A 13231-nucleotide genomic window follows, 5' to 3' on the forward strand; every position below is an offset into this window, starting at 1 on the left:
ACACTCACACTTGTATATAGGTACACTTGGCTAGATTAGTATTGTGTTTTGCTTTTACCCTTTTGTTAAATAAATGCTTTTGGATATACCTGTTGTCTGTTTAATGTTGCACAAGAATGAGTTTTGCCAACCTCTGCTCTGTAAAGAACTCCAAATCCTTCAACCTTAACTAGCTATTGATATGGTGATTTTGTTTATAGTTATTAAATTAATTATTAATCAAAGTCCCAAATTCATAGATTAGTACACTTTGAGACTGAATTGGCTATCTTTTTCCCTGAGTCCAGGGTGGTGCCCTGTTATTATTAATTCTTTTTAATAATTTTATTGATTTTAATAATTAACAATCATCTTTGATAATCATTCATTATTTCTGATAGCCAAACTTGTAGCCACGGCCCAACACGATTTACTCTATAAGTACAGACTACTTACCCTATAAACCCAAATTACTTACTCTATAAGTCCAGACTACTTACTCTATAAGTAGAGACTATTTATTCTATAAGGACAGACTATTTATAAGTCCAGACTACTTACTCTGTAAGTACAGACGAATTACTCTATAAGTACAGACGAATTACTCTATAAGTATATAGTAATAACAGAGGACAGGCTGGATTATGGAGATCACAATGTTCTTCCTGTTTTACTCTGTGAGTTTGGCAGGAAGTAAAACTAAAGAAGGAGAGACTTGGTGAATGCCACAAGATCACTGAGAGGGAGGCAAGATTTCATATTTGAGTGATGAATTTTCATGAGTAAAGTGTTACTTATGTTAAATGAGATTGATTATATTGGATCATCTCATTTTTTAATGTTGGATGGAATTGATGATTTACATAAGTTAATGCATGGTAACCATATTTTTTTTTATATTTTAAATGTATTTCTCTTTGTGTAGTCCACATTAACTCTGCATCTTGCCTGTAGTTCACTGTTTGGATTGGAAACGCTGTAAAACATTAATGTGTTTGTAGTTGTTCTGTTTTCCTGCTGCCACAGTGAACATTAAAGTAGACACGTCGACTAAAGAGACTCTCTGAGCTTTTACTTTACCAACGACCTGAAAGTGCTTTTAATGCAGTAATTTCATATTAACAGTCAGAGTAACCAGAGTTAGTTAAGTATTATGGCCACTGTGAAGAAGAGAAACTGGTTTGATTTTAATCATTAAATGTATCTTTATTTATTTCTAATATTCTAAACTTAACTTAGATTAAAAAACCTGTAACTGATTATTACAAAATGTAAAAGTTTGTCAGAGTGAGAAGTAATAGAAAGAAGATGTTCATGTTTTCCAGGTTAAGATTAAGACATGCAGGACTCAGTTCTACTTTATACACTATAAAAAAGACAATGTCAGATAAATGTGAGACTTGATGGAAACTGTTGTGAAACATGTGCTGATACGTTGAAGGAAGGTCAGTGTAGGATGGAGGATGTGGGAGCATCACAGGTCTGTTAGAGACAGAGAACAAAACAATTACAGGTTCAAATGTATCTGTATAAATATTTAAACGAAACAGGTTTAATATCTAGAATATAAAGTTGTTATTTAAGTCATGATGTTACACATTCTGGTCCATTGGGTGGCGGCATAAACCTTTAACGTTGGTTTGTAGCCCGTCAATGAAACAAAAGAGGAAGATTCGGCGGAAGTAAACAACACAGGAGCTAGTAGCGTGAGCTGCTGGGTGTCCTGTGTATAGAAGAAGCTTCTCAGCAGGAAAATGACTCGCCTGACTTGTAATTAAGCAGCAATGTCTTCAGTTGAGAGTTTGAGAGAGTTAATCAACGAGCGACTAACTGCTGCTGCTGAAGAAATATTCCGAGTTTTTCATAAAACTATCGTCGAGTATGAAACAGAGATCGACCGTCAGCGCAGACTGCTGGATATCATTTGGAAACCTGAGATAAGGTTACAGAGAACAGGTCTGTAAAACCTGAACTGGTTTCATAATATAAAACAGAATAATTAGCTTTATAAACCACCGCAGTGTTTAAATTATATACCTGTAATTAGCTGCTATGAACGCTGGATTAATCCATTATTTAATGCATATAAAGCCTTTATTAAGGAGTCTTATCATGTTTTCTTTCCAGAGCTCCCACAGCAACATGTCTGGAAGGAAGAGGAGGTTCTGGCTGACCAGGAGAGGAACTCCAGTCTGGACCAAGAGGAGCCAGAACCTCCACAGATTAAAGAGGAAGAGGAGGAAGTCTGCAGCAGTCTGGAGGGAGAACAGCTGCTACTGAAGCAGGAGACTGAAACCTTTATGTTGACTCCTACATGTGAGCAAAGCGACAACAGTGAAGATCAGACTGTGGACTTGAGTCCTGATGAAACTCAGAGTGCAGCAGAGGAAGAGCATGTTGTCAGCATGTCAGTTAAAAGCTCCGTGGAACCAGAACCAACCAACGAGGACACAATCCACACAGCTGAGAGGCCGCCGTATACCTGCAAAACCTGTGGGAGAGATTTCAGACTTGAACATCACTTGAAGATCCACATGAGGACACACGCAGCGGGAAAAGAGTCTGTCAGATACCAGACTTGGCTGAACGGCTGCACGTGTGGCAGGACGACCCAGAATCCCTCAGTGCTGACCTGCCGGGGTCAACGGTGTCCCTGTTACTCAAAACGCAAGGTGAGACTATGACCATGACATGGATGATGGTCTATTAAAGTACTGATAGTGGCATCAGGTGAAATATTTAAATTTTACTGACAACAAACAAAAGTTTATTGTTTAATCAGCAGTTTAGAAGTGTGACAGCATCAATACGTGATTGGCTGTAAACTACTGTTACACTATTATTCTCTTTCTTATCATTTCTGCATTGTCATGGTTGTTTTAACCAAGATTAAAACGTAACGAGTATTTTCATGATCGATTAGTCTGACAATTATTTTCTTGATTAATCTATAAATCGTTCGGTCTATAAAATGTTGATCACCGGATCTCAGCCCGAGCTGACGTCCTCGGTTTAGTTTACTATCACAGAAGACTAAATAACCCAGAAAATATTCACATTTTAGAGGCTGGAATCAGCACATTTGGACGTTTTTTCTTAAAAAAATGGCTCAAAGAGATTAATTGATGATCAATATCGTCGGCGATTCATTTTGTGTCGCTCGACTAATCGTTGCAGCTCTAGATTAGGAAATCTTGAAGAGGCGGTGTCAGACCACCGGACCACCTTTGATTTGTGTTACAGGTTTTATGCGACGCTGGTGTGATGCCAACAGACTTATGTTCTGTCCGTTCTGTGTCGTGTTTTTCAGGCGTGCATGGATTGTATCTGCCGAGGATGCCAGAACTCCTACATGGCCAACGGGGAGAAGAGACTGGGAGCCTTTGCTGTGCCAGAGAAACCTTTCCTCTTTGTCCTTCCAGAGCTCCCACAGCAACATGTCTGGGAGGAAGAGGAGGTTCTGGCTGACCAGGAGAGGAAGTCCAGTCTGGACCAAGAGGAGCCAGAACCTCCACAGATTAAAGAGGAAGAGGAGGAAGTCTGCAGCAGTCTGGAGGGAGAACAGCTGCTACTGAAGCAGGAGACTGAAACCTTTATGTTGACTCCTACATGTGAGCAAAGTGACAACAGTGAAGATCAGACTGTGGACTTGAGTCCTGATGAAACTCAGAGTGCAGCAGAGGAAGAGCATGTTGTCAGCATGTCAGTTAAAAGCTCTGTGGAACCAGAACCAACCAACGAGGACCAGCTGCTCCATCACAACTCTCATGTAGCTGAGAACCGAGATCACAAAGGAGGCAAACACGGAGACTCAGGATCAACTGGAACACAGAAGGGACATCATGAAAACATAAATCACACTAACAACAAACACAAGCCTGTCACAATAAAAATTTACAGTACTTATACAGGAGAGAAGTGTTTTAAATGTGACACATGTGGGAAAACTTTTCAGAGCAAGGCCAAATTAGTAAGACATCAGAAAGTCCACACAGGTGAGAAGCCGTATAACTGCAACACCTGCGGGAGAAGATTTAGTGAGATGTCAAAATTGAAAAGGCACATGACGACACACACAGGAGAGAAGCCGTATCCATGTAACACCTGTGAGAAAAGATTCTCTCTTCCGAACGCATTAAAAGTGCATACGAGAGTCCACACGGGAGAGAAGCCGTATCCATGTAACACCTGTGGGAACAGATTCTCTCAGATGGGCAATTTAAAAGAGCACATGAAAATCCACACAGGTAAATAATCGTATAACTGCAAAACATGAGCGAGAGCTTTGTGTTGACGTTACAACCTACATGAGAAGAATCTGCTGCAGCAGCAGGGAAACGATTCTGTCGTGAGTCCATACAAGCAGGTAGCTTTTTACTTGTGGAACGTTACAGAGGATTCAGTTTGAGTGATTGATGGATAAAAACACACAAGAACACATAACGGCAGCATGAAAACGATCCATAAACAGGTCAAACAGTTGAGCTGAAACTCCTGTAGGAAATGAATGTAAAATATTCTCCGTGAAGAAGAGGTCAGAATATCTTCATGTAAGATGTAAACGACAACAACACTCAAGTTTGGTTCAACTAAACTTTTTTTTTGTCACGTTACTGTAACTACTAATTTTATTGTTTGCAGCGTTTCATTGATGGAGTTGTGGTGCGATGCCGATGGTCAAAGAAGGAGCCAGTTATAGTTTCAAACAACAAGAATCTTAATGAAATATTTCAGAATAATCCACGTACTTGGAGTAGTACCTGATATTTACAAATGAAGCCTCCTGCACAGCTTCCCAGGACATCAGAGTTTACATCTGAGAGTGACTGACATCACTGTTTATTTGACCTTATAATAAGTCTCAGTACGTTTGACTTTGTCTCGGCTAAAATAATAACGTAGACAACTAGCAGATCACGGTTGTGAATTAATAACTTGTTAGATTGTTTCTACAAACTATTTTCAAACACTACCTCAGTTGTGTGAGTGGATTGTGAGCTCTGTGATGTTGAAACAGAGAAAACTTCTGGTGCTGTTTACTCACTTAAAGCTTTCATACAACCGACTGGAGCCTTCTGGTCTGCAGCCTTTTATTTATATTTATTTATATTTGATCATTTTTCTGTATTTTGTTCCTGGTTTAACTTGAGATAAAATGTTTGTTTTGCTGCTTTAGCGATGACACACATTGTAGATGATGTGCTACATGATGTTGTCAATGCTTATTATTAAAAATAAAATATTTTTTAATGATGGCTTTTCAGACTGATATTCTTAATTTGATTGATTAGATGATTGTCATTATTACATTATTAGTAGTGTATACAAAAAGTGCCTTAAAGCTATAATATGTAACTATTCTGCATTAAAATGTCTAAAAACAACTAGACCTATGTTATATATGTTGTTGAGTTGTGTATTTTCAAACCCAGAGAAACCTGTAATGTTAATCAAGGTAACGGACCGTTTCATTTGGTCGCCTGTTGATGGCGTCATACCTCCTCTACCAAAGAGTACATGCAGACAAGATAATACATCGGTGTTGTGGTTGTCTGCCAGAAACTGTCATAAATGGACTTTTATTCAGTTTTAAACTTTTTAGATCTTGGTCGTTTTTAAGTATACCTTTTAACTGGATGAAGGATTTTAGTCAGACGTCTGGATCTTAAGTCATCAGAGAAACAAGCTGAACAAACATTAGCAGCAGCTCGGCTAACAGCTCCTCTGAACGTCCTGTATCAGCTGAACAGCATCGGAGAAACACTGATTTTTAACTTGAAACTGTTTCACTTTGCTTCAAGAGGTGATAATATAAGTATGATAGATGTAGGTAAAAGAAAGAAATACAATTAAATTATACACAATAACTTAATATACTGACCCTAGCAACCAATTTTAATACTTTTTTAAAAAACTCTGTCCAAGATATAACTCAGCTTTTTACTCCGTCTGATGTTACCTAAAGTCCTGTTAATCCTGCAAAGCCTATTTTTGAAATAAAGAAAATAACAGAACCGGAAGTGACCAAGATTATCGGTGCACTGAAAAGCTCTAAAGCTACACAAAGACTCCCTGGTTCGCCCAATTACATATTTGGTTAATCTGTCATTCAGGCAAAGAGTTGTCCCATCAGCTTGGAAGGTGGCCACGGTTACCCCAATCTTTAAATCTGGGGATAAAACAGACATGGCTAACTATCGACCAATCACCATCCTCACAGTTATATCTATGATTGCTGAGAAGTGGGTGGCAAAGCTTTTGACTGAACATCTAAATAAAGACTACACCCCTCTGCACCCCATGCAGTTTGGGTTCTGTCCCACCATTCCACAGCATCAACAATCTGTGTTTTCTTAGAAAAGGTTAAATGCAAATTGGATTAGAGTTCCTATGTCGGTGCTGTCTTTCTTGATTTAAAAAGGGCATTTTATACCGTTGGTCACCACATTCTTTTATCTAAATTAACTCTCTTTAATTTTTCTGAAGAAGCTATCCTGTGGATGAATTCATATTTATCCAATAGAAAACATGTTTGTGTCCTTACCCTGACTGTCCTGTAGGGGTCCCACAAGGCTCTATTCTTGGACCAATTTTATTCACACTATATATTAATAACCTACCTGATGCCTGTCAAAACATCAATATTCAAATGTATGCAGATGATGCAGTTATTTTTACACGTGTAAAAGATATCTAAGGAGCCTCCATAACTCTTACATCTGCAATGACCCATGTCCAGGACTGGCTTACTAAGTCATGTCTCTATTTGAACACTAAAAAAACAGTGTATATGATCTTTACAAAACAACCAGTGAAGGTGACACATTCTAATATGTTCCTGAGAGGGGAGGAACTTGACATTGTAAATGAGTTCAAGTATCTTGGGGTCACACTGGACTCCACATTAACCTTTGAAAGTCATGTAAAAAAAAAAGGTGTCAAATGCAGTAAAATTTAATTTACAAAACATTAAGCAAATCAGGCCATTTCTGACAGTGAATGCTGCCAGAATGTTTTTACATTCGATCATTTTTTCACACAAAGAAAACTGTTTTACTAACTGGTCACTTGCAGATGTAACTGCACTTAAATCAATAGAATTACTCTTCAAGAAAGCTATAAAAATTCCTGATAAAAACCACTTTCGTTCCATCATTGTAACCTCCTGGAGAAATATCATTTATTGAGTTTTGAGAACTTTAAAAACTTTAAATATGTTTGTTTTATGTATAAGAATTTGCATGGGCTTGCCCCACTTTCTGTAAATGAGTTTATTAAACCACCACGAGAGGGGACTGTGTGGTGCCAGTTAAACCACATTTGGACAAACTGCGCCATCATTAAGGGAAGTAAACAGGAAGCAGCAGATGGCGGTAATGCGACTAATACGCTGGTTGCCAACCGCCGATAAAACGGAAAGAAGAAGAAGAAGAAGAAGCTTCGGCGGAAGTAAACAATACAGGAGCTAGTAGCGTTAGCTGCCGGGTGTCCTGTGTATAGAAGAAGCTTCTCAGCAGGAAAATGACTCGTCTGACTTGTAATTCAGTTGAGAGTTTGAGAGAGTTAATCAACGAGCGACTAACTGCTGCTGCTGAAGAAATATTCCGAGTTTTTCATAAAACTATCGTCGAGTATGAAACAGAGATCGACCGTCAGCGCAGACTGCTGGATATCATTTGGAAACCTGAGATAAGGTTACAGAGAACAGGTCTGTAAAACCTGAACTGGTTTCATAGTATAAAACAGAAGAATCAGCTTTATAAACCACCGCAGTGTTTAAATGATATACCTGTAATTGTTTGCTGTTATCTCAGGAGGACGCTGAAAAACTCTGTTTCCAGTCGGCAGGTTATAACTGTAACGCTGCTAACAGGATACATAAAAACATCTGGATCATGGATGTATAAAGAGATATATATTTATACATCCATACTGCAGCTGGAAATACAACCATATAACATCTGGCTTCCAGTGCAGTTTAGAATAGATTTTACAATTTTAACGCTCGTTTTCATTCCAGTTTAGTTCAGTAATTTATTTCCATGTCAGCAAAGTTGATAGGAATTTACCTCAGTAAAGCACTAAAAAACACACACGTACTAAAGACGTATTGCACACTAAAACGAGCTGTAAATTAAATTATATGACTGTGCTGTAATGAAACGCATCAGTGTGGTTGGTAATATATCATGGGTTGAAAATGGCTCAACCTGTCATCAGCTGTTTAAAATCAGCCCTGAGTGAACCTGTCCGCTGCTGGAGCAGACCTGCAGAGCCGTGGTCGGACAGGTTCACTGATAGCTCCAGTTATACCGGTTCTAAAACAAACATGTAGAGAGTTTAAAGCTTTGAGTCCGTCCTGCAGGTCCTGTGGGCCGCTGCCGCTTCAGCCCCGAAAGGGTTTGAGCCGAGCCGCATGTTTCTGCTCCTTAAAACAGTTTTTTGTAATGTAGCAAAGTGGAAATTAACGTGGAGCAACAGGGGGGAGGAGGAGAAATATGTATCCTACACTACTATTCATTTAAACATCCAACAGCACTTTCGCTATTTTGGAGCTCCAGCGGGCCACCAAAACTAGGACTACGGCAGTGAGTTTGAGTCAGCAGGGTTTGACAGCCTATACTGCCATCTTGTGTATGAATAGTGTCGCTGTTTTGAGTATTTTATGAATTATGTTTATTAGCTGCATTAGCATAATAATTAGCTGCTATGAACACTGGATTAATCCGTTATTTAATGCATATAAAGCCTTTATAAGGGAGTCTTATCGTGTTTTCTTTCCAGAGCTCCCACAGCAACATGTCTGGAAGGAAGAGGAGGTTCTGGCTGACCAGGAGAGGAAGTCCAGTCTGGACCAAGAGGAGCCAGAACCTCCACAGATTAAAGAGGAAGAGGAGGAAGTCTGCAGCAGTCTGGAGGGAGAACAGCTGCTACTGAAGCAGGAGACTGAAACCTTTATGTTGACTCCTACATGTGAGCAAAGTGACAACAGTGAAGATCAGACTGTGGACTTGAGTCCTGATGAAACTCAGAGTGCAGCAGAGGAAGAGCATGTTGTCAGCATGTCTGTGGAACCAGAACCAACCAACGAGGACCAGCCGCTCCATCACAACTCTCGTGTAGCTGAGAGCCGAGATCACGGAGACGCCGCCACATTAAAGACTCACAGTTACACAGACAAACAGTGTTTTAAATGTGACACATGTGGGAAATGTTTTCAGTACAAGTCCAAATTGCACACACATCTGAGAGTCCACACGGGTGAGAAACTGTACCCGTGTAACATCTGCGGGAGGAAATTTAGCGACATGACAACAGTGAAAAGGCACATGAGAACACACACGGGCGAGAAGCCGTATCCGTGTAACACGTGCGAGAAAAGGTTCTCCCAGCTGTGCGTGTTAAAACGGCATCTAAGAACACACACAGGTGAGAAGCCGTATCCATGTAACACCTGCGGGAGAAGATTTAGTGACATGACAACAGTGAAAAGACATATAAGGACACACACGGGTGAGAAGCCGTACCCATGTAACACTTGTGAGAAAAGATTTTCTCAGCCGTGGGTGTTAAACCTGCATATGACGGTGCACACGGGTGAGAAACCGTATACCTGCAACACCTGCGGGAAAGGATTCTGTCGAATGGCGCACTTGAAAAAGCACACAAGAGTCCACACGGGTGAGAAGCCGTACTCGTGTAACACTTGTGAGAAGAGATTCTGTAAGATGGAAGCTTTAAAACTGCACACGAGAATCCACACGGGGGAGGATCCGTATCACAAAACTGCAAAACTGGAGGAAGAGAATTCAGATTTAGTTATCAGTTGAAGATCGTACGCGGCGGGAAAAGATCAGTCAGATATCAGATTAGAAAAGGAACATAAGAATCAATCAATTTTTATTTATATAGCGCCGTATCACAACAGAAGTCATCTCAAGGCACTTTTCACATAGAGTAGGTCAAGACCTTTAATTTACAGAGACCCAACAATTCCCCCATGAGCAGCAGCAGGAAAAACTCCCCTTTAACGGGTAGAAACCTCAAGCAGACCCCGGCTCTTGGTGGGCGGCCATCTGCTTTGACCGGTTGGGTTGAGAGAGAAAGAAAGAGAGAGGGAAAGGGGGAGGGGGGACAGAAGAGCAACAATCACAACAACAACAACAACAAGCACAAGCAGCAACAGACAGGGAAGGATGCCATCAGGACTGTGAAGGACTCAGGTTTTCCTGAATTCATTCAGATTCAGAGAAACTGGCACTTTGTTTCCTCTTTTTGTTCTTCATACTTGTTTATGTGTTTGTGATTGTTTTCAATAAAGGTGAGAAAATTAAATCCTTTCCTAAAGAGTCTGTTCTGTTCAAAACGAACGACGCAGAGCGTAAATGTCTCCCAGTAGTTCCAGAGTTCAGTCAAAACTCTGACTGGTTTATGTCGAATTAAACGCAGTGAAAACCGATTTTTAATCGATCTTCCATCAGTTGAGTCTATTTAGTGCTTATTTATGTTTGTATTCACTGTAAGACAAAGCAAGTTTATAAGTGTAACAACTTTTATAAACATATAAAGGCATTAAGAGAAGAAATAAAAAGAAACTCAAGGACATTTAATTAAATTAAAATCAGTGCCAGAGTTGCAGCAGAGCTCCAGTTCTACATGTGGAGCAGAAAAACTGAACGTTGCTGCTTCTTATGTAGAAAAAGAAGTGAACGTGAACAGTTTTTCTCTGACTCGCACGACTTTTACATGATCTCCATCACAGGTTCCCAGAGCTGGATGGTTTCTAATGGATGGATGGAGTAAACAGAGTAAACAAGTACCTAGAATTGTTCTTACTTCTTAATGTAATGAATAAATATAACTCCTCTGCTTGTCCTTGGGCCAGTTAACGAATGATCCGATCAATCCTTGTCCTGGATAGTGCGTTTATTTTCCAGAGGGGTAAAAGATGAACCACGTTAACCCATTTATAACCTCACATTTCTCTCTCTGCTGACCTTTCAATCTAATGTAAACGCAGTGGAAGAGAGTAGTTTTACTCATCATACAGAGCTGCTTGAAAGTTTGTGAACCCTTTAAGAATTTGCTCTATTTCTGCATAAATGTGACCTAAAACATGATCAGATTTCCACTCAAGTCCTAAAACTAGATAAAGAGACATCAGTTAAACAAATGAGACAAAAACTTTACACTTGTTCATTTATTTATTGAGGAAAATGATCCAATGTTGCGTGTTTGTGTGTGAGGCAACAGTATGTGAACCTCTGGGATTATCAATTCATTTGAAGGGGAAATTAGAGTCGGGTGTTTCAATCAATGGGATGACAATCCAGTGTGAGTCTGGGAGGCCCTGCCTTATTTAAAGAAGAGAAATCTGGATCTTCACTGTCAAACTCTGAGCTTCACAACACAGGTTTGTGGAAGTGTGTCATGGTTCAAACAAAGGAGATTTCTGAGGACCTTAGAAGAAGAGTTGTTGATGCTCACCAGGCTGGAAAAGGTTACAAAACCATTTCCGAAGAGTTTGGACTCCAACAGTCGACTGTCAGACAGATCATGTACAAATTGAAGACATCCAACAGCACTGTTACCCTCCCCAGGAGTGGTCGAACAACAAAGATCACACCAAGAGCAGGTGTGTAATAGTCCAGGAGGCCCCAACGGACCCCAGGGTAACGTCTAGGAAACTAAAGGTCTCTCTTGCAGTGGCTACAGTCGATGTTAATGAGTCCACCATCAGGAGAACATTGAACATCAATGGTGTTCATGGCAGAGTTGCAAGGAGAAACCCACTACTCTCCAAACAGAACATTGCTGCCGTCTACGGTTCACTGAAGACCACGTAGAGCCAGAAGGTGATTGGAACAATGTTCTGTGGATGGATGAGACCATTACGTTTGGTGATGAGCAAACACTGCATTCCAGCGTAAGAACCTGAACCCATTAGTGAAACACGGTGGTGGTGGTATCATGGTTTGGGCTGCTTTGCTGCCTCTGAACCAGGACAGCTTGCAATCATTGATGGAGCTGTGAGTTCTGAGTCGTACCAGCAAATCCTACAGGAAAATGTCAAGATATCCGTCTGTGAACTGAAGCTCAACAGAAACTGGGTCATGCAGTAAGACAACGACACTAAAACGACAAGTCGTTCTACCAAAGAACGGTTAGAGCAGAGGAAAGATGATGTTTTGGAGTCAAAGTCCTGACCTTAATCCTAAAGAAATGCTGTGGAAGGACCTGAAGCAGACAGTTCATGGTGAGAAGCCCACCAGCATCCCTGAGCTGAGACTGTTCTGTGAGGAGGAACGGGCTGATGTGCAGAGCTGATAAACAGTTACTGGAAACGTTTGGTTGAAGTTATCGCTGTATAAGGAGGTCACACCAGTTACTGAAAGCAAGGCTTCACATACTGTTGCCTCCCACAAATATGTAAGATTGGATAATTTTCCTCAATAAATAAATGAAAAAAAAGATTTTTTTGTCTCATTTGTTTAATTGGGTTCACTTTGTCTAGTTTTAGGACTTGTTTAAATATCTGATCACATTTTAGGTTAAATTCATGCAGAAATACAGAAAATTCTTTCAAGCAGCTCTGTATCACTGCTTAACAAAACACACAAATGTCATTCAACATTCAAGTTTGATGTGAGAGTTTATCATCATCATTTTTTATGTTTGTAACCCATAAACCTAATTTTTTATAACAGGTGTCTCCATAAATAACCTCCTGAATCCCTGCATGGCAGTAGTGAGTAGTACTGTAGTTCTGACGCTACAGTACTCCACGCTTTAGATCATACTCTTTAAAAAATATATGATAAAACGATGTCTTAATTACTTCCTAACACTTTATCTGCCTGCTGTAAAACTACAGACTTACTGATTAGCTTGTGTTCTTTGAAAGACTTAAGCGACATAAAACCCCAAAACACGTCACCGTCCCGCTGGTTCACTGGATCAAGATGAAGTTGAACCTCATCAGCTCGTGTTGAACTGTGTTTATCTGCTGCGGTTCAGTCTGACACACCGCTGGATGAAGATCATTGGATCAAACCTCATCTTTTAGGGTTCGATCCCGACTCTGTCTGACAGAAACCGTTCAAAATATCTTTCGTGTAGCTTAAATTAAACCTACGTGTTTCTAGATAACTTGATTTAGCTCCTGAATCTGCAGTTTTAACAGTATTTGTATTTGTGTGAGTAACAGGATTCTCTGTTTAATCAAGAGAGTCTCAGTGAGCTCTGATAAAAA

At 40.0% G+C, this 13231-nt stretch overlaps 1 protein-coding gene across 1 annotated transcript; it reads left to right on the forward strand.

Annotated features, from left to right (window-relative positions):
• Window positions 1-1633: 1633 nt before the first annotated feature.
• Window positions 1634-9934, forward strand: LOC122996611 (oocyte zinc finger protein XlCOF6-like). The gene is made up of 4 exons (XM_044372182.1): window positions 1634-1935; window positions 2107-2651; window positions 3290-3418; window positions 8781-9934. The coding sequence occupies exons 1-4, from the start codon at window positions 1764-1766 to the stop codon at window positions 9807-9809; spliced, it is 1875 nt and encodes a 624-aa protein (XP_044228117.1). The 5' UTR covers window positions 1634-1763; the 3' UTR covers window positions 9810-9934.
• The last annotated feature ends 3297 nt before the right edge of the window (window positions 9935-13231 follow it).

The sequence above is a fragment of the Thunnus albacares genome, chromosome 14, assembly GCF_914725855.1.
Source record: "Thunnus albacares chromosome 14, fThuAlb1.1, whole genome shotgun sequence".
NCBI classification, from domain to species: Eukaryota; Metazoa; Chordata; class Actinopteri; order Scombriformes; family Scombridae; genus Thunnus; species Thunnus albacares.